Source organism: Nipponia nippon, unplaced genomic scaffold (assembly GCF_047370975.1).
Source record: "Nipponia nippon isolate SJK-2023a ecotype South Korea unplaced genomic scaffold, ASM4737097v1 scaffold_4, whole genome shotgun sequence".
Taxonomy (NCBI): Eukaryota; Metazoa; Chordata; class Aves; order Pelecaniformes; family Threskiornithidae; genus Nipponia; species Nipponia nippon.
This window is the reverse complement of record NW_028262358.1, coordinates 29,536,847-29,557,125: the sequence shown is the minus strand read 5'-3', so window position 1 is coordinate 29,557,125 and position 20,279 is coordinate 29,536,847. Positions and strand designations below refer to the sequence as shown.

General features: G+C 55.5%; 1 protein-coding gene across 2 annotated transcripts; it reads right to left on the bottom strand.

Moving 5' to 3' along the window:
• Positions 1-9,989: 9,989 nt before the first annotated feature.
• On the bottom strand, positions 9,990-14,914 carry SIX3 (SIX homeobox 3). 2 transcript variants are annotated; one of them, XM_087775531.1, is made up of 3 exons: positions 13,857-14,914; positions 11,294-11,480; positions 9,990-10,888 (listed from the first exon to the last, which is right to left on the bottom strand). In XM_087775531.1, exons 1-3 carry the CDS (start codon positions 14,624-14,626, stop codon positions 10,787-10,789), a joined length of 1,059 nt encoding a protein of 352 aa, XP_087631657.1. In that variant the 5' UTR covers positions 14,627-14,914; the 3' UTR covers positions 9,990-10,786. The 2 variants fall into 2 exon arrangements, with proteins under 2 accessions (XP_087631657.1, XP_087631656.1); XM_087775530.1 differs by lacking the exon at positions 9,990-10,888 and having other exon boundaries at positions 11,017-11,480.
• Positions 14,915-20,279: the final 5,365 nt, after the last annotated feature.

The window sequence follows — 20,279 nt, the reverse complement described above, 5'->3', positions numbered from 1 at the left end:
GCAGGGGCCAGGCACACCCGGGGAGAGATTTAGCAGGCACCCCGAGACCGCTTTGCTTTGCGATCGCCATCCATAAAACATCTATGCTAAAAATCAGAACAAAGCAGAGCCCAGGTAACTCTCGCTGCAAATGCTGGCTGGCGTTAAGGACGGGTACGCTTTTGGGTAATCAAAATAATGTCTCAGTTGATGCCAAATAGGTCTCTTTATCCGGCAGCTAAATCATTTCAAGTGATTTGGCTTTTTTTTTTTTTTAAAGACCCCAGATCTACCTGATCTTTCGCCTCCCTCTCCCTCTTTCCGTAATTTTCCTCTCTAAAGAAAAGCTTGTACGTGTTTGTACAAAACTCGAGCACATTGCGGAGAAGGAGAGGGAGAGAAAGTGGGTGCAATACCTAAAAACTATAACGCCAGGTAGCCTCAAATATGTGAGTGATACGTGTATGTTTATTCTCACCGAATATTTCTGCATCTGGTAGGCGAGGTGTCGGGCTCCGCATCTGCCCACCTCCGTGTACTCCTAGGGAACCCTGTGAAACCGCTTTACCTCCGCCGGTGCGTGTCTATATGTGCGTGTGGATACACAGGCAGGTAGGTAGGTAGATTGCACTCACGTAATCTGCCCGTGTCTATCTAGCTGGGGGGATTAGTTATCTCTGCATCTATCGAGAATTAACAAGGGCGAGAGATTATGTATCAACGTACAGACAAGGGCTATGAATACGAAACCCTATGTACATAGGTAAGACGGATTCAGTCAGCCACTCAGCTGCAAAGCTCTTCTTTAGGGCTGCTCTGTCTCATCCCCTCAAAGCCCTCAGACGGTTTCCTCCGAGTGCCTCCACCGGGCGTTGGGAATAAGGGGAAGGCTCGGCGCTGCACACCCCTGCTTTTCATACCCGAACTCCATAGAAAATTACATATGCCACCGCCGTGCCCGGACTTTGGTGGAAACTGGCAGCCTCCCCCCACCCCGCCACACACCCTTTTGTTCCAGGCAACATAAACATTTCGGGGGAGCAGGAGAAGGGTGCTATGCCAGAAGGGGAGAGGCGGCGGGAGGGCCGCGTTCTTCCCCGCCGCGCCGACGGGGCTGCGCTCCGGGACCCCCGCGGGCCGGGGCCGGGCCGGGCCGGGCCGGGGGTGCCGTAGGCGAGGGGGTCCTTGCCGTGGGGGGAGCGGGCGCGCCCAGCCCGGGGGAGCGGCGCCGGGGGAGGCGGCGGAGGGCAGGGCGGAGGGCAGGGCGGAGGGCAGAGCGGAGGGCTGCCGGGCCGGGCCTGCCGCGCCGCCAGGTGCGGGGAAGGGGCCGCGGCTCCAGCCGGGGGGCAGCAGCGGCGGGCGGGAGCTGAGGGGCGGGAGCGGGGGAGCCGTGCGGCCGCGGGGGCCGGGGCACCGGGGCCGGGGCAGGGGCCAGGGCAGGGGCAGGGGCAGGGGCCGGGGCGGCGCACGGCGAGGTCTCTCCGCAGCGCAGGACCGTATTTTGCGGCAGAAACTCTCTTGAGCGCAGACAATGGAGCGGGATGTTTACTGCGGGCGGGAAGACAATTAGCAATTCATCGGGAGAGATGTGTCACCCAAATGTCACGGGGAAGCTAACATGACATCTGTTTTAATGGCTCCGTGCTAATAAACTCCTCTCGAAGGGCGGCTTTGTGGGGACGTCAAAGATTATTTACAGAATGAGTCAGTTTCCAAACGGGCTGAGGCGCCGTCGGTGGCGGCGGGAGCGCGGCGCGGCGGGGACACGGCGCCCGGGACGCGGGGGGCGGGAAGGGCCCGCCGGGGCGGGGGCACCGGCCCCTGCGGGCATCGCCCCGGCCCGGCCCAGTAGGGCCCGCCTGGGGGGCGGCGGCACCCCCTGGCCGAGCCCCCGTCCCCGCACAGCCCCGGGGGGAGGCACGGCGGCCCCAGCCCGGCGTCCTTCCCCCCGCGGTGGCTGGCTGTGCCCCGGCAGGAGCGGGGCGGCTGCGGGAGTGCGTGGGGAGGGTGCCAGCCAGCGCGCCGAGGGGACCCACGTCCGGCTCCGGGGCTCGCCTCCTGCTGAGCTTTGCCCCGAGGTTGGGGGACCCCCAGCCCCCGAGCCCCCCGAAGAGCCGGGAGCGGCTCCCCGGGGTCCTGGGGCCGCAGAGGCGGCCCGGCCGCCGAGATGGAAGTTCCTTGACACCGGGAAGCGGCGGGGCCCCGGAGGAGCGGCCGGCTTTACCCCGAGTGCCACATCCTGCGTTATTGAACAAGACACGCCGCAGTAAAACACATAAGTAGACAAACCGAGAGAATCCATTTAGAACAGTTAACACAGTCTGACTCGCTCACAAGCACACAGTGGGGGGAGACAATTTAATTTCCCTCAAATCCATCCGAAGATTTTTATGTTCAGATGGTTGTTTAGATGGCATGAAAGGGTTCTTTAAAAGAGAAGGAGAGGGGGCCTCTGGCCATTGGCCTGTATTCTTGTGCCTCCTCGATTTTCGCGTTCTGTAAGTCCGCACTGGGGGGGGGGGGGGGGGGGGAATGGTAAATAAGCAACTGTGCTTGCAAATACGTATGTGTGTGTAAAGAGAAAATGTGTTTGTGAGTTTCTGTATATATATATATACACACACACACACACACACACACAAGTGCATGTGTTTGTCCATCTGTAGAGGGAACAGATAGTGAATCTTTTAAAGCCAGGCAGAGTGAGCCAATCCCAAAAGTCTTTGCTCGGGCAAAACCGCCACTGAACGTAATAGCAGGTTATTGGAAACCTGTCTTCGGTACTTATTAATCGCCCAGATCAAACACATTAATGGATAGCGAGAATGAAAATAGGCTGAGAACCGTCTGTCCTCCTTTCAAGGGCAACGAAAGCGTAGCACTGACACCGGGTCTGAACGCACCGGCGTGCTCCGTAACCTGGAGAGAGGGAGGAGGTGGGCCGGGAAGTGGGTGGGTAAGAGGAAAATTGCCATTGTCAGGAAAACTAAATGTAATTTTAGGTGGCCCACATCTGAGATGAGTAGATAAGCCCTGGATCTTCTTTGCCTCCTTCTGTCTCCGGGGCTATTGTATTCCCGAAGAAACGGCGAGGGCAGGAGAGTGCCAGCCCCGCACGTGCGGGATGACCCAGGGGACAGGGCCGCGGGAGCCGGGGCTCGGCCGGGGCTCGCTCAGCCGGGCCGCCCCGGGGCCCCCCTTCCCCCGCTCCGTCGGGGCCGGGGCCGCGGGGGCTGCGGCGGCGGCCCCCCTCCCGCAGCCCGGCGCTCCTCCTGCCGGTGCGGGGCAAACCGCGTGGCGCAGAGCTGCTTCCTCGGCCTTCGACGGGAGCGTCGGCGTCCTCCGGGGGAAGGGCGCCGGCCGCCTCCCGGGACGCGGCCTCCGGGGCGAGGAGGGAGCGGGGGGACACCACAACCTGCTTCTCCGTGCCCTTGCCTCACACGGACGCGTCTACGTATCTACCCGCACACGCCGGTTCTGGGCAGCTTCGCGGTGTGCCCGTGACTTCGGGGGGAGCGGGGAAGGCTCCCCAGCTGCTCTCTCCGCTTCAGCCCTTGCTGTCGCCCTCCCCCGGGCTCGGAGGCTGCCCGCTGCGGCCGCGGGGGGCAGCGGGGCGGCCCGGGCGGGGCGGGGAGCGGGCCCCGGAGGGCGGCGGGGAGCGGGCAGCGGGGGCGGCCGGCTTGCACAGCCCCGCCGGCGGCCGGCTGCCGAGGCCAGACCGCTGGGAGCAGGGGAAGGCAGGGGAGGGATCCCGCTCCCTCTTCCAGCTATTGCCAGCGCTTGGGAGCCCGGTAAACAAAATGCTCTTGCTATCTCCTCGCGCAGACAAGGCAAGAAGTGGCTTTCTTTAATAATATGATTGAAATGTTAGGGGTATGATGCCTCCTCGTTAGTAATATTGGCTTTGCATGCAGAGCACAATCCCATCCCTCTAGACTGCTTAGCCAAAACAGAGCGTAAACTCTGTAATTAGTAACGTGTTCCATCATTAAAGAGCCCTGCTGAGAATTTCTATTTAATAATGGTCTTAAATTAGTTATGATGGTAAATACTCATCTGGAAATTCAACATCTAAAACCATCTACGATCTGGAAATGCTCCAGTGTTGCTGTAATCTCCTGTAACACAGAAATGACTATCATATTCAACCATCGCATTAGAAATTCGCCGTACGGTTTGGTCCACGAATATACAGTATGGATGTGTTAATTAGGTTAACCCATACACTGTCTGCTTCACAAATATTTAGAAATAAACAATGAAAGCTCCTTTTTAATACGATACAGCCGGGGAAGCGGGGGGGCGGATTTGACTCTCGCAGTTGGAAAGTCTTTTGTTTTCAGAGAGGGTGGGAACCACAACGTCCTCGGGCCTAAGAGTTCACCAACACACACCCACGGGCGCAGACCCACGGGCACGCACCCACAGCCACAGGCCACCACGGGCGCGCTCGACAGCCCCCCGCCACACGCAGCAGCAGCAGCAGCAGCAGCAGCAGCAGCAGAAGCAGCAGCAGCACCCACGGCTCCTCCTGCAGAACGTGGCTTTCATCCCTCGCCTCCCGGCTCATGTGGATCAATTCGTACCACGCTCTTTCCCCCCCCCCCCCTCCCCCTTTTAAACTGAAACCTGCTCGCTTCTTCTCTGCCGTGTCCCCAGCTGTACAGCGGGGCTCGGCTCCGGCAATCCTGCCAAGACTGTTTTAAAAATAGCCCAAGGAGGGGCAAGGAAGAGGCAGCGAAAGAGTAAATAAATAAATAAAGCTGGCTTCCCCGCCCCCCCCCCCCCGCCCCGGCTGCAAGTGGAATAAAAGTTTCGCAGATAGACTGTGATGCAGGTATAAATAAGTCATTCAGGTACACTTATCCCCGCTGGGGATATAAAGGAAAGTTATTTGTAATAACAATAGAAAATCAGTAACTGAGATAGTTGGGGGTTATGGTAGGAGGGAAGTGAGGGGAGGAAAATATATTTCTGTATTTACCTAGACGTCTAAACGTTTATCCTCTCTAGCTCTAACCTTTCATGTTTAATGAATGAATCTGCATTGCAGGGTTGGTTTTTTCCCCCTCCATGTGCCGGCTAGTTTTAAATCTGCAAGCACCACAAAGAGGCCGTGATCCCATCTGCGTATGATTCCAAATTAAAGTTCAAACGGACGGCTTACACACTGCTGATCCTGTATCATAGCCTCTCGCGACCCTTCAATTACTATTTAATAGAATTACAGTGTAAAATCCCAATAGTCTTAAAGAATGTTTTATCACAGACTGAAGAGAGAGAATATACAGACACCTCCAATGTTATTGGTATTACTGACCTATTTAGATATTAAAAGGGAATATTTAGTGTTCTGCAAGATATTACAAGAGCTACTTTAATCTGAAAACATGCATATGTCTACGTATATGCGTGTCCACATATACACGCCAGTGTGTGTGTGGACATTATAGACATCAAGCCCATCCCATCAGCGCCGGCACAGAGCCACGCTGCGTGGACGTGTGTTCTCACCCGTGTACACATGCACGCACACCCATGCGAACACCCGCGCTCCTCCAGGCCCGGGTGGAAATCAGTGTGCTCCGGCAAACTGCCGCACTACTTTATTGTTGCCAGACATTGCTAAAGAGGTTATTCCAGTAGGAAAGCAATTTTTCCTCCACTCATTGAAAAATACTCTTTAATTGACCTTATTATTAAATGAACTTCCCCTAATGATGTTTCTATGGGGAGAAAAAAGCAAATATTTGCAGTAGAGCTAAATCTCCCTCTAATAGCTAGGACTGGAATTAAAGTCAGTCGCAGTCTGGCTTTAGATACTGTAAATCTTGACTTCCAGGGCAGCTTTCTTCTTTCTTTTTCGACCTGGTCGGCAAAGGATCTGCCTGCCGCAGGGAGAGCCGATCCTGCCACTTCATCTGGCTTACGGCGAGGCGATTCTAACCGCACACTTTCAGATATTTACATCGACCCTTTCTTTATTCATTGCTCTTTTGCATCTTTCTTCTCCTGCAGACCCCGAGGTGCCGAGCCGCTTTGAAGCCCCCTGGTCTGAAAACACCTTGCTTCCAAAATCAAAAAGAACAGCGCCGAAAACAAAACCTCACAGCCGTCCCTCCCCCAGACACACACCAACACAAATCCCTTTAGTATCATTTAGTCATAGCTGTGTCCCCACAGCCCCTGCCTGTTGTCATTACCCGGCCAGAAGAGAATATTTAGCGCGATCGTCGGTAATATCCTTCGCTCTTTCTCTTCCCAACTGTTTGTCTCCCTCCCCTCCCTCCTCCCTGCCTTCTCCATCCCTTGGTCAGTTTGCAACTGGAAGGTTTGGTTCATTCCTCCCTTTTTTATGCACCATTTACAAACTTCAGTGTATCAGGGCGCTCTGCAGGGCGGTGTGGCGGCTACAGGCCACGGGTGCCCTCTGCGTTTTGCACTCGCGCGTGTGTGTGTGTGTGTGTGTGTGTGTGTGTCAGCCTGCACACCCGTGTGGGTGGGTGTGTGTGCGCGCTCTAGAAAAAGGCAATGTTTGTCTGTCCTCTCCCTACACGCGGAATCCAGGCCAGTGCGATGTGGAGCTCAATAAGAAACTGCATGAATAAACACGAATAGAAAGTTGTGCTCAGCTAACCGAAGAAATCAGAGCAATACCAGGGCACCAACGTCCACATCTCTTTTCACTTCGGGCTGGGGCAGTAACCTCATCTGGGTATGCTAAAAATTAAGGGCAACGGGCAAGCAGATTCAAGTCCCTCGAAAAGGCGGCTGTAATTGATCGGGCAGAGGGAGCCAGGGACGATCGAAGCCGGCGCCCGGCCGCGGAGGGCCGGCAGCAGCCGCGGCCCGGCAGGCACACAAAGGACACCCAGCCACGCTGAAGGGCTCGGGCCGGCCCTCGGGCAGCCAAAGCGGGGCGGCAGGGAGGCGGGCAGGTGACTGCGGCGGTCCCCAGGCCCCCGACCCGGGGGGCGCGGACGCCGCTGGAGCCGCAAGCCGGAGCTCGTTGGGGGTGAAGGCAGCGGTCCGGCCCCACGGCGAGGGGGTGGGGGGCGGAGGCGGGGTAACCATGGCCTCCAAATTGCTCCCGAGACCGGCTGGTCTGGGCCCGACTTCCGACGGGCGGGGCGGGCCCCGACCCCCGCGGCCCGGGGGAGCGGGGCCGCCCGGGCCGGCTCCCGGGGAGGCAGCGCGGTGTGCTGCCGGGCTCCGGCATCTGCCTCCCGTCCCCCGGCTTTCGCTTAAATATTGATCAAACGCACTTCAGCTTCCGAGTAATTTCATCTTAATCAACGGCCAAGCTCGGCGCGGATAACAAACTCATGCTGGAGAGGGGCTGTCGATAATGCTCGGCCAGGGGCAGGGAGGAGGCAGCCCTCCAGTTTGGCGGCGCTCGATAGGCCCTATCTTCCCGGGGCAGATGGACTTAGTGGGCGAGAAGGCTTAAACGCAGCTTTTCATAGATTTACACCTCAATCAACCATTCAGGTTTTTAATGCAAATCCTAAAACAACATCATTTATCCATTACGGAGCCCGGCTTTGAAACGGCATATCATTAGCTGCACCCTTGGCACCCCGAAACCGCGCAGGCACCACCGGCCCCCCTGGCTTTGTAGGTGTCTGTGTGTATGTGTGTGTATGTGTGTGTGTGTGTCTGTGTCTGTGTCTGTGTCTGTGTGCGTGCATGCGTGTGTCCCCCGCACAAAGGCCCACGGGCTCCGGGGAGAGGCGAACACCCCCAGCGGGGCCACACCGGCCCCCGCCACCCGGGCCGGGGCTGCTCCCTCCTCCGGGTTTGGGCAAAACGGGTACATTTTCGGGGCCGGGTGGGAGGAGATGACAAACGGCATGGGAGCAAGGGCCCTGCCTGGGAGGCTGGAGGGAGGGAGGCTGGAGCTGAGGCCAGGTACGGCTGGGGTGAGGCTAAAGGCGATCTCTGGCCTCCCCTAAGTGCCACGGCACGACGGGGCGATCTTCTGGAGGCTTAATCAGAGGGAAGAAAAATGCAAACCTATCAGTGTAAGGCTCAGCTGAGGTAGATTGTTGCTGCAGGCTTGACGCCTTCTAGCTGCAGCTTCCAGACGCGAAAATGAAGGAAGAGAAAGGAAAAAAAAAATCCCAAACTTTCACGCCTCTGAATCCTTTCAGGTATTAAATCCCCTTAAAAATAAAGCAGGGTGAGAACGACACTCCTACCAGCGAGGAGCAGAAATGTTGCGCTTAAAAACAATGTACCGACAACGAAGATCTCCTTCCTACCCAAACCCGGGGGGGACTGGAAGGGCCGGGTTTTTTCCTGTGAAGGCCTCTCCGCTCCCTCGCTGCCGGGGGGAGAGAAGGAGCAGCCCGAGCTCAAGCGTGAGCCCCGAGCGAGGGTGCCGGCCTTTGGGGAGCCTTTTTTCCCCTCCTGGGTAATATTTCTGCCCTCTAAAAGCCGCATGGGGGAGGGGAAGAACTAAGTCCATCACACGACCCCCTTCTCCCACCCACGCCGAACACGGGAGCCTTATTGTCTGTGGTTCCCCCCCCGCCCCAAGCCATTCCCATCCATTCCGGTTTCGCACAACCGGGCGTTATTTTCTTTTAATTCCCCACTCGTGTTGGCGACGGGGCAGTGGCGCCGCCGGAGCTGCCCGTGGGGAGACCCCCGCCGCCGAGCCGCGCGTTGAGCGAAGCCCGCGGGGCGGGGGAGGCGAACCCCGACGGGGCGGGCGCTGCCCCGGGCCGTCCGTGTCCTTCCCCGCCGTGGCTCCAGCGGGGAAACGGAGGAGAAATTCCCCCCCTTACTCCTACGCGGGTCTCCGCGGTTCGTGGGCACTCAGCGGCCCAGCGTGGAAAGTCTTTCCTGCCCCGGCCAGGGGGGGTTCCACGGGGGGACACGTCCCCTTCATGCTCGCTGCGCACGCAGGCGCGGCTTTTCCTCGGGGGCACCAAAGGTGTATGAGAGTATTTGCACATCAGCTTATTCCTTAAAATTATCCATCCATTAGTGGCTTGCTCTAAGATCTCACACCCCCGGAGGTTCCCCCGGCTTCCCAGGTAGCCTCTTGGGGCGGGGGGCTGCGAGGGGAAGCATCCTTAGGCGCTTCCTAAGGCTTTCTGTAAACTTAGCTCGGACTTCCCCAAAAAAGGGGAGGAGGGAAGAGGGAGAGAGGACGCGGGCAACACAAAAGTAGATCGGAAGTCCAAATGAGTTTGGAAACGGTCAAGAAATTCCAGGCACGTTTCTCCCTAAATCCCTGGTAAGTTTCAAAATTGTATTTTCAAGTAAAAACAAGTTTAGAATTTACCTCTCGTTAATTCACGGCTGAATAATCTGCCCAGGGCAAAGCAAAACTTTAATTAAAAAAAAAAAAGAAAAAAAAAAAAACAAAGAAAAAGGGAAAAAAAGAAAGAAAGAAAGAAAGATGCTGAAATGTTAGTCATGCAAATAAAGGCTTCTTTCAGCACATTACAATATACTCCGGATTCGAGGGGAGGAGCTGCAGCCCGCTTAGGGCGAGGAGTTTATGTTTTTGTTTTCATTTAAAGCTACAAAACAAATCCCGAAATGTCTTAACCGCTCTCTGGAGACAGCCGGCCCTGCAGACAGGCGGCCAGGGGAAGCCTTTCAGCTCCCAGCGCACAAAAAAAGGACGGGGGGCGGGGGGGGGGAAGCGCTGGAGCCCGCGGTGGCGGAAGGGACCCGGGGGGACACGGCCGTGCCCCGCGCCCCGCCGCGCCCGCGGCCCCGGTGTCCCCGCTGCCGCCCGCAGCCTCGGCGCGGGGCCGGTCCGTCCCCCCAAAATCCCCGCGGGGTGTCCCGCCGAGCCGGGGAAGGCGGGGGCCGGCGGCGGCGCAGGGGCCGCGCAGCGCTGCGCGCCCGCGGAGCCGCGGCGGGGCAGGGCGCGGGGCGAGGCGCCCACGGCGGGGGGGGGCGTGCTTTTCCGTGGCGGACAAAAACACCAACATCGCTGGATAGATAAGAAAATGGAATACTGTATTTGATTTAGAAAGTTTGTACATATAGATAAACACGCAGTTAAGGAAACAATAGTTTAAGCGTCCTACGTGGAGTTTAAGAAGAGACCCCCCAAAGCTGCTATGAAATACTCAAAATAGCTTTTGCATAAGATAACTACAGTTGCACCCTAAGCTTTTTTTTTTTCTTTTTCTTTTTCTTTTTTTTTTCTATCGCTGAAGTCCCTTTTGAAAACCTAGCACGTCAGATCTTGACAGCTAAGTTTGTGCAAGGAACACCGAGTCAAGGAAAATAAAAAGGAGAGAGAGAGAAAGGGTGGGAGGGAGATAGACAGAGAGGGGGGAGGAAGAAAGAAAGAGTAGAGCAAATATCATATACAAGCATTTCTACACATATATTACAAACTGGGAAAATGACCGCATCATTAAGATATACATAATTCATATAAAATTTTGAAATAAAAATAAAAATCTGTTACAGTCATAACTATTCTTTTTCCACATTTATAACCAGTACCCACACAGGCAGTGACAGAAGTGTAGAAAAAAAGGTGCTTACGAATAAAATGATTGTCTGCTGAACAAAAAAACAGAAAATTGCATCTTGGCTGGACCATCACTTGGACTTAAAAGAAAAAAAAAACAAACCAAAACAAAAAACAGAGAGAAAGGGAGAGGGAGAGAGAAAGAGAGAGAAATAGGACCAACAAAAAGGCGATAAACATTTGTTATTTCCCTCTTCAAGGAGTTCCTTTTTAAATTTTTTTTTTTAATTTTTGATTTTTGTACAAATTCGATCGGAGTTTGCGTTTGTTTGTCTGGTTTCTGTTTGTTTTCCTTTACTATAGAGAATATTTTTTCCCAGATACAAATTTAATCATCATCATCATGCAAGTGGGTGAAATGCGTCCATGGAAAAGCGCAAAGGAGAAATCGTGCTTGTCCTAAAAAGAATACAATTGTCACTTTTGCTTTGTTTTTTTTTCTTTTTTTTCTTTTTATATATATAATAATTATTATTTCCCGCCCCCCCACCCCCCCCGCTGCAGCACCAGCGTTTGTGACTGTTGAAGTTTTAGCTCCATCTCTTGGTGGTGGTGTTGGCTGACGGTGGTGGTGGTGGATTCTCTGATCCCTGTCTGTTTGTTTGCTATTATGTTTGGGTCGGGTTTGGCCTTTTCTTTCCTCCTGGCTGTGTGTGTGCGTGCATGCGTGTGTGTGTCCTGATTCTAGGTTGCCTCGGTTTGTTTTGCTCGGGTCGGGGAGAGGGTGCTTGGCTGTTTGGATTTGGATTTGGATTTTTTGTTTGTTTGTTTGTTTGTTTGTTTGTTTGTTTTCCGATATCATACATCACATTCCGAGTCGCTGGAGGTTACCGAGAGGATGGAGGTGCCCGTCTCGGCTCTTTCTGTCAAACTGGAGACGCTGGTGGTCGGGCTGGCCGCCGTGGACGGAGACTCGGCCGAGCTGTGTGTCGGGCAGCCGGGTTCTGCCAGCGACCGCATGCCGCTCTGTCCTATCGCCTGGTGCTGGAGCCTGCATCGCGCCGGGAGACAAAACAACAGCACAGCCCCGCTCAGACACCGGCCGCCGCCGCCGCCGCCGAGGGGACGGCGCCCGCCCGGGGACAGCCGCGGCCCCGGCCCGCCCGGAGCGGAACCCCGGCCCGGCCCGGCCCGGCCCGGCCGCCTTCCCACATCGCCCCGCAGAGCCCGGGAGCGGCGGCGGGGCCAAGGCGAGCGCCCGGGCCGCGCTGTCCCCGCTGCGGGAGCGGCCGGGCCGGGCCGGGCCGGGCCGGGGTTTCCCCGCGCCGCCGGGGCCGGCCACCTGGGGGGGGGCAGCCAGGGCAAAGACAAATAGAGGGGTCGCGGTTTGGAAGGGGACGGGGAGCGGGGGAGCAGCGGTTCCCTGCCCCGGGGGTTGAAAAACAGGGGCAGCGCCTTCCCTTTCGCCGGCTGGCCGTGCGTCCCCGCGGCACCGCGGGCCTAGGAGAAAACCCTGTCTGTGCCAGCTCCTTAAACACTTGGCCACCGCGGAAAGCCGCACGGACCGGTCTCTAGCGGGAAAGAATCGCACAGGATTTTGTGCTCTGGCCAATATCTACCTAAATATTTTCCAGCGGACAGATAAATACACTCTGGGGTCTGCGGCAGGACTGGAGGAAGGTCCTGTCCCGGGGAGGCAGCGCTACCAAACAAATCAAAAAGGGCGACTGTGGAACACAGCGCTTCTCTCCGCTCGAAATTTAACTCCCTTTTCCATCTGAAAGCCAAAATTAGCTTTAAAGTGCTGGTCCTTTCACCGTCAACACTTAAGGGTGCATTGCCGTTGAACATTTTTTTTTTTAAGAGGCAATAAATAATTTTTAGGTTTCCTAGCGTGTTGTGAATGTTCCTCTGTGCCCGTTTATTCCGCTGGAAACCCGAAGAAAACCCGATTCGAGGACAAGGGCTCAAAGTCCTGGGCTGAGCAGCCAGCCACAACCTCTAGCGCCTAGCACTGCCAGTGTGAATCAAAATACACTCTTCGCTCAACTGCTTCTCACCGGGGTATTCTCTATTTAACCGCCTGCAAAGAACAGAAAAACGTAGCCGGTTTATTCTACATTTCTCATTATTTTTACTTGTCTAATTTCAGCGTCTTTGATTTTTCTCCCATTTACAATTCCTGGTGCATTCATCTGCTGTCAACAGCGTTGAGTCAACAAAAGCATCCGTAGGCAACTTCTGTTTATTTACAGTCCTAAGCTGATCTGTTTTCCATTTAATGGAAATTAAATGGCGAGGCACTTTTAGGTTGCATTTCTCTTACAGAATCTTGAATCAATAGCACCAGTGCTATAATTAGGAGGAATTTAAGAGACAGCATTTACAAGAACAAGAAGTTTTGTTTACACGCTTACAGCGGTAGCTAAACTTAAATTAAAATAAAAACGGCGTGTCAGGCTGGATTAAGGGTCCATTTTCACTTGCAAAATAACTTTTACGGAGGGTGACGAGGAAAAAAAAAAAAAAGAAAGAAGGGTGCCTCGCTTTTGTCATGGCAAAGCAGAAATTAAAAAAATAATAATAATAAAAAAAAAAGACGCCGAGAGACACGCAAATAAATGCAAGCGTAAATGCCCAGGAAACACAGGACCGGAGGGCCAGGTCGCCATGTGGTGCAAACAGAGAAATGGGGCTGGGGAAGAAAAGAGGTTTCCCGGTCTCCTGAGGGCTTTTCTGCCTTTTTCTCCCCGAGCCAAGCGGCTCCGGGTGTGCGTGTGCCTGCGCTGGTCCCGCCGCGCATGCAGAGCAGCACGAACAATCGGAGCGGAGCCGCCCGCTCCGCAGAAACCCGCGCTGAATCGCACCGCCCGCCTGGGCCCTTCGGCGGGGGAACGGCGCCAGAGCCCGCCCGGACGCAGATCCCGGCAAGCCGAAAGCAAAAGCGGAGCCCGCCGACCCGGGGCCGTGGGGTTTCCCGTCCCCGGCGGCGGGCGCTGCGGGGAGGGCGGCAGGGGGAGCCGGGCTCTGCCCCCGCCGCAGCCGCTGCGCCCCGCACACACGCACACGTACACGGGCGCCCGGAGCTGCCCACGCCCGCGGGTGAGCCCCAGCCCTGCCCGCAGCCCGGGAGCCCGTGGGGAGCCCGGGCAAGGCTCGGGGCGCGCCGGGCAACTTTGAGCCGTGCCTGCCCCCGCCGCATCCCTGCGGCTGCCGGGAGGAGACCTGCCCGCCCGGCGGGGGACCGATTTCTCCCGGTGGCGCTGATGGAGAGGAGGAGGAGGAGGAGGAGGAGGCGGAAAGGAGAGGCAGAAGCGCGCTACCAGCCGGGCGGCCGCCGAGCCGCAGCACGGAACGCGGCCGCCCGCGGGGCCCCGCCGCCCACCTCGCCCCCCGCCCCGGAGCCGGGCCCCGCAGCCTCACTGACCTGTTTTTAGCCGCCGCCGCTCTGTCTCTTTGCCTTCGGTTTTTGAACCAGTTGCCTACTTGCGTGGGGGTGAGCCCCGTGGCCTGAGCCAGTTCCCTTTTCTTGCTGGGGTTGGGGTAAGGGTCCTGCAGGTACCACTCCCTCAGGAGGCTGCGAGTCCTCTCCTTGAAGCAGTGCGTCTTCTGCTCGCCATCCCAAATGGTCCTGGGCAGCGGAAACTTCTTCCTCACCCTGTATTTATCAACCGGCCCCAGCGGGCGACCCCTTAGCTTCTCGGCCTCCTGGTAGTGCGCTTCGAGCCACATGGCCTGCAACTTGCCGTGGGACTCCTTGGTGAATTTGTGGTTCTCCAGGATGTGGTAGAGGTCTCGGAAGTTGCCCGTGTGGAAGGCCACGACCGCCCGGGCGCGGAGGATGGACTCGTGCTTGTTGATGGCCTCGCATGCCCCCGGCGCCACCGGCAGCGACCAGAGGAACCTCCCCAGCCTCTCTATGTCTCCAGTCTCCTCCAGCGTCTCGCAGACGCTGGCCACTTGCTCCGGGGAGAAGTTGAGTGTGGGCAGCTGAAACATTGACAACTCTTCGTGGGGTGCCCGGGAGCTGCCGCCTCCACCGCCGCCGGCACCGGGGCTGCAGCCCGAGCCGCTGCCGCTGCCGCCGCCGCCGCCGCCGCCGCTGGCGAGAAGGAGGGAGCGGTGGTGCGGGTCGGCGGCGAAGTTTGGCAAGAAGAAATGGGTCGGGTAAAGCTCTAGCGGGGACCTGAACACCATGGGATGACCGGGGAGAGGGGGAGATGAATCAAGGAGAAAAGAAAGAAAGGGAGGAAGAAGGGAGGAAAGGGCACACGCACCGCGCACGCATCCACACCCGCACACGCACACACAGCCACATAGAGGCACGGGGGCACACACACGCGCTCACACGCACGGGCGGGCACACGCACGGGCGCTGGCGCGCACACACACACACACGCACACGCACACGCACTCACACACACCCGGCCCCGCGCCGCCGCCGAGTCAGGATTCAGTGATTCAACAGCAATCGCCCTAATGACAACAGCCTCATAATATCTCCCCTAAATCCACAGTGAGTGCAGCGCTGAAACATTTTGTTTCGCTTTTCTATTGGTCTTCTGAGTGTCGTTGTGGCGTTGCCATGGCAGCCCCTGCCAATCACTGTCAGCCCTGCCAATCATTACGGAGTACGTAAGGAAGGTTTTTACCACTTCGCCCGAATGCGCGGGGGGGGAGGGAAGCGGGGCGGTTGGTGGAAAAGCCTGCTTGGGTTTTTTTTTATTTTTTCCCCCTTAATCTTTGCAACTCCTAATCTCGGCACTTCCCCTTCTCCCTGTCTCTCCCCCCTCCCTCTCCACACCCCTCCTAAATAAGGGATCAAATAATGCGAAAAGCAGTGTGCACATATTTGTTGAATGGGATGAGCAATTAGAGGGTGGAATATTATTGTGATCTTAACGAGCCTCGTTAAAGCTAAAGGAGATATGGGGGGAAAGTAAATGGGCCAGGCTGGGATACGCGTTCGGATAAAGGGCTCCTAACTGAGACAATTTACACATGATTTGCACGTAGTTTCACTTCATTCTGCCTATCTGAGCACTAATAGTGCCGGGGAAGAAAAGAAAGATGAGATCATTAGACCCATCCTCACGCCGGTGACCCTCCCAGAAGCAGGCACATACAGTACAGGCTGGGTTCAGCCCCGGTTCCCCCAAGAGTCTCTCTCCTCTCCTCCCCGCTCCCTGCCCCTCTCCGCGGAAGGAGGGAGCCGCTGCCCGCGGAGCTCCGGCCCGGACCCGCTCCGGCCGCCCCGGCTCCGCGCCCCGCTCCGCGCCCCGCTCCGCGCCCGGCTCCGCGCCCGGCTCCGGCGGCGCCCGCTCGCCGCCTCCCCCGTCCCACGCCTCGCTTCCCCCGCCCTCCCGCTCCTTCTCGCCTTCCCTTTCCCTCGCCTTTCTCTTCCCTCGCTCCACTTTGTTTTTCTTTCATTCTGGCTTTCCTCCTCCCACTCGCCTCACCTCCTCTCGCCCCTTCCTTTCTCCGGAGCCCGGCGACCTCGCGGGGCTGGTCCTCACCCCCAAACCCGCCGGGGCTTTGCACCGCACTTCTCCTTTTCCCGGCAATTTCTGCCGCGAACTTGCAGGGCTTCTGTGCGGGGAGGAGGAAAGGGAGGCGAGCAGAAGCGGGTTTGAACCCAGGTTTATTTTCCTTTTTTTTTTTATTTTTTTTTTTTTTTAATTTGGAGCAAGGAAAATCTCCGTGGTGGTTTGAGTCCATCCCTCAGTAAGACCTAGCTGGGTCGCCAGACCTTGCTACCATGCAACTATATTTATTATTAGGTATGTTGCTTTTAAGAAGATTTAATCAGCATCTTGAGCTGGTAACTCTTTTGTTTAGTTTCTGTAGCTATGGAAGTGTGATTTACAGAGATTTGTACGGGTCATGGACATCTTTCCAGACTTACTGTGTATATTTAGACAGGACTTTGCTTGGTGTTAAAAAGTGTATATTTTGAATAGGTTCACACACAGTAGCAAACAATACCGACATTGTAAAGGCATGTACAACGAGTATTGAAACGCAGCATCCAGACTTCAACTAATCTGCCCTCAATAAAGCTGAAATAATTATCCTAAGCCGCCTTTCTAGAAGAAAAATCATTGAGGAATTCAAAACTTTTTTAAAGATCTTTTCTGCATTCCGATGGAGATCGAGGGGTGAGGCTTGGAGCCCAAACTACTTTCAGACATCAATGGAGGGAAGGGGGGGGTGGAAGAGAGATATTACAATTAAAATGTGAAAACATAGCGTGACTTGCCCTATCCGAAGGATAATAATAATACTGCTATGGGTGGTAGAAGTTCTTTAGCTGGGCTCCAAACTGGTTGTGATCCTTTCACAGCGCACTCCTCGTGAAATAATTCCAAGTGGCAGATGAATAGGTCCAGTTGGAAGAGCTGCTGGACTGGAAGAAGCTCGCTGTATTACACATTCATCTGATTTCCACTAAACTGTCATCGGTGTGCTACATGGCTTCATAGCCCGAATGGAAATAACTCGCCCTCTTAATTTTTAGTGATCTGCTTAAACACTTCTGTTAACAGAGGTGGGGAAAACTTTTTTCCCCCCTCCCTCCCTCCCTGGCTCGTATTTCCAGTTGTACAGCTAAGGAGGGAAAGAGACTTTTCAGCCCCTCTACAAATCGACTTGGAGGTATTAATTGGACAACAATATGTTTAGCCAAAGATTTTAATACACACACACACACAAAATCTTTTTCTTTGTAATCCTTTCCTTTTATGTAAAGGATTACAGAGGGGAGGGTGGGGGGAATTCCTGCGGGACTTTCTTAATATCTGATTCCATTTTTCTTCAAGCTGCAAATTAAACTACCTTAAAATGTATTTCTAGAATAAAATCCAAACTGGCCTGTTGATTTGTTGTGTGGTTTGTTTGTTTTTTTTTTTTTTTTTAATTTTCCAGGTGATCATACACTGGTCATTCACCTATGGGTTACATCCCTCTCTCTGTTAGGATTCCTGATGAACCTTGAAAAGCTTCAGTATATATCCTCTTTCTCTCCTTCCTTCCTTCCTTCCTTCCTTCCTTCCCTCCTTCCCTCTTTCCCTCCTTCCCTCCTTCCCTCCTTCCCTCCTTCCCTCCTTCCTTTCTTTCTTTCTTTCTTTCTCTCTTTCTTTCTTTCTTTCTTTCTTTCTTTCTTTCTTTCTTTCTTTCTTTCTTTCTTTCTTTCTTTCTTTCTTTCTTTCTTTCTTTCTTTCTCTCTTTTCTTTCTTTCTCTCCTTCCTTTCTTTCTTTCTTTCTTTCTTTCTTTCTTTCTTTCTTTCTTTCTTTCTTTCTTTCTTTCTTTCTTTCTTTCTTTCTTTCTTTCTTTCTTTCCTTCCTTTCTTCCCTCCTGCCTTCCTTTCTTCCTTCCTTCCTTCCTTCCTTCCTTCCTTCCTTCCTTCCTTCCTTTCTCCCTTTCTTTCTGCCTTTCTCCCTTTCTTTCTGCCTTTCTTCCTTCCTTTCTTTTCCCAGGCATATGAAACATACAACAACTGCATTGCTGGTGAAAACCTTCCTTCCAAAATATCCTTCCGTAGGGCATTGCAATGCAAGTCTACTCTGTGTGCCCGTGTCTGTCTGTGTCCGCATGTCTAAAGCCAAACAAACCCGCAACCCTGGTGCGCCTACCAGCTAATGCCACGCTCCCACTGAAGCCCGCTCTCCTCTCGCCGCCGGCCAGCACAGGAGCTCTGCCGGCCAGAAGCTCTTGCAAGGACGGAGCCAGCAGCCCGAAATGTTTGCTCCTCTCGTCGCGGCTCGGCGGCGCGGGTCACCGCGGCGCGGTGGTCCTCAGCCAGACCTCGGCAAGCGGATCCGGTGCTTGCCCAGCCCGGCCGGGGATTCAGCGCTCCCCTAAGCCTGTTAGGGACACACTCTCATGTCCTGAAATGTGCAAGCAGATAATTGTCGGCGCTCTAGCTTTGTGTGAGGAGGCCAGGGTGTAAATGGCTTTTAATGACTGCAGCTGCTGGCTGCAAACTGTCAATGGGATCGGCTAATGCCGAGCCCGGACCCGCCGGGCGCCGAGCCGCAGCAGACGGGCGGGCGCAGCCGCCGGATCCCGCCGCCGCCGGCGGCAGCGCGCAGCGGCGCGGAGCGGCGCGGAGAGGCGGGCGCGGCGGCCGCCCAGCCGGGCGCGGAGCCGGGCGCGGAGCCGGGCGCGGCCGGCGGCAGCGGGAGCGGGAGCACGGCGGCGGACGGGTCTGGGCAGAGGCTGCCCTCTCGGCTGGGAAAATCCTTTCCGGATCCTGTAAGTTTGTTACGGGCAGGCGGAGGTCCCGCGGGGGAGCCCCCCGGGGGTGCGCTGCCTCGCTCCCCCCCCCCCCGCCCTTCCCCACCCCCGCGCTGGGGCTCGGGGGTCCGGGGCGGTGACAGGCGGGGTCCCCCCCTCGCTGCCGATATCCATCTTCTCCGGGCTGGGGAACCTGCCGTCCGTTTCCAGTCAATCTTACTTCATCCCACATGATTCATTGTTTTAGCTGCTAGAATGACATGTGGCTCTGCAGGGCAGGGGAGCAACTCCCCCCCCCCCCCCCAAAAAAAAAAACGACCCAAACCCATATCTGCCCCTAAATAAACCAGGACAAGCCTGTGCTCTCTTCTGGAGGGAGCCCTGCGAAGTTGTGTGCGTGTGTGTGTGCGGGTGTGTGTGTCGGGCTGCCAACCTGGAGGACTTTTCCGGGGAGAGGAAGGGAAGCAGAGGGGGAAGCTCTTTTATTTCACTGCTTGTTTTGATGGTCGCTCCCAGGAGGCTGCGATTTTCTGCTGCCTAGTTAGTGCCCCTTAATCCTGACTCGGGAGTGACTCAGTCGACGCTTGCAAGGGCTGATTCTTTTTTTATCGGGGGAGGCAGGGGTGCAGACGGGGCTGGGGCGCAGCGGTCGAGGTACCGGCGAGCGGAAAATGCAGCACCGCGGCCGCGGCGAGGGGAAAGGCGAGGGGGGAGAGAGGGAGAGCCCGGGGCAGGTAAAGCAGAACCCAGCGCGTTGGTCTTGTTAGGCTTTTTGTTCTTATTATTGAGATTTAATTGAGTTTTTGTCAGCCTTCAGTGGCAAGCGCTGACGATTTTGCACTGATGCTGTCTTTACAAACACATCTATCCTCCTCCTTCCTTCCCCCTTTCTCTCTCTTTCTTCCTCTCCCTCTCTTTTTAGTCACGATTTCCCGAGACAAATGAATGCGCATTTGATGGGTGTGTAAGATGTGGCCCATCCGGCTCCCGTAATACAGCCCTGTCGATGCGATGTGTGCTGTACCGGTCGTGCTAAGAAACAAGTGGGCAACTGATTTTTGAACGGTTTGGATTGGTTTAAGAAGCCGACGGGGGTATTTTATTACTGGTCCTAAACAGTGCTCCAGCTTCCAAGTTAAACTTTTGGGGGACCTCCCCCCCACTTTATTTTGCATAAACACAGAGGCTGGAGGAGGAAAACGTGAGGTTTGGGTTTTTTTTCTTCTTCTTTTGAAAGGAGGGAGAAAGGAGCGCAGCTCGCCTCCGCGGCGAGGTGCCGGCTTGGGAGGCTGCAAACTTTCCCGAGGAGGCGACGGAGCCGCAGCCGCCGCCCGGCTGGGCTCCTTCCCCGCATCCCTCGGGATCCGCTGGCGGCTCCCACCAGCCCAAAGTTACCTGCTCTGCTCTGCAGCAGCAGCAGCCGTGCAGTCGCTTGCTCCTGAATTAAACACAACTCTTAATGATGTAGCATTATCAACAAGGGACATTTGATTGACTGATCTAGGTATGATATATGTGCTGGGCGTCTAAATTAAATATTAAGTGAAATACTTAGCTCTAATTAGAAATCGTAACCTAGCAATGAAAACTTGAAGAAACAAATTGCGGGGGGAG

What these genes read in the sequence shown, in the direction of transcription:
- SIX3 (XM_087775531.1), bottom strand. Translation starts at nt 14,626, where the DNA reads ATGGTGTTCAGGTCCCCGCTAGAGCTTTACCCGACCCATTTCTTCTTG. An exon ending in GCGGCGGCGGCTAAAAACAG is followed by an intron (nt 11,481 to 13,856) that starts GTCAGTGAGGCT and finishes GGCGCGATGCAG; the next exon opens with GCTCCAGCACCAGGCGATAG. An exon ending in CCAGCGACTCGGAATGTGAT is followed by an intron (nt 10,889 to 11,293) that starts GTATGATATCGG and finishes TATTCTTTTTAG; the next exon opens with GACAAGCACGATTTCTCCTT.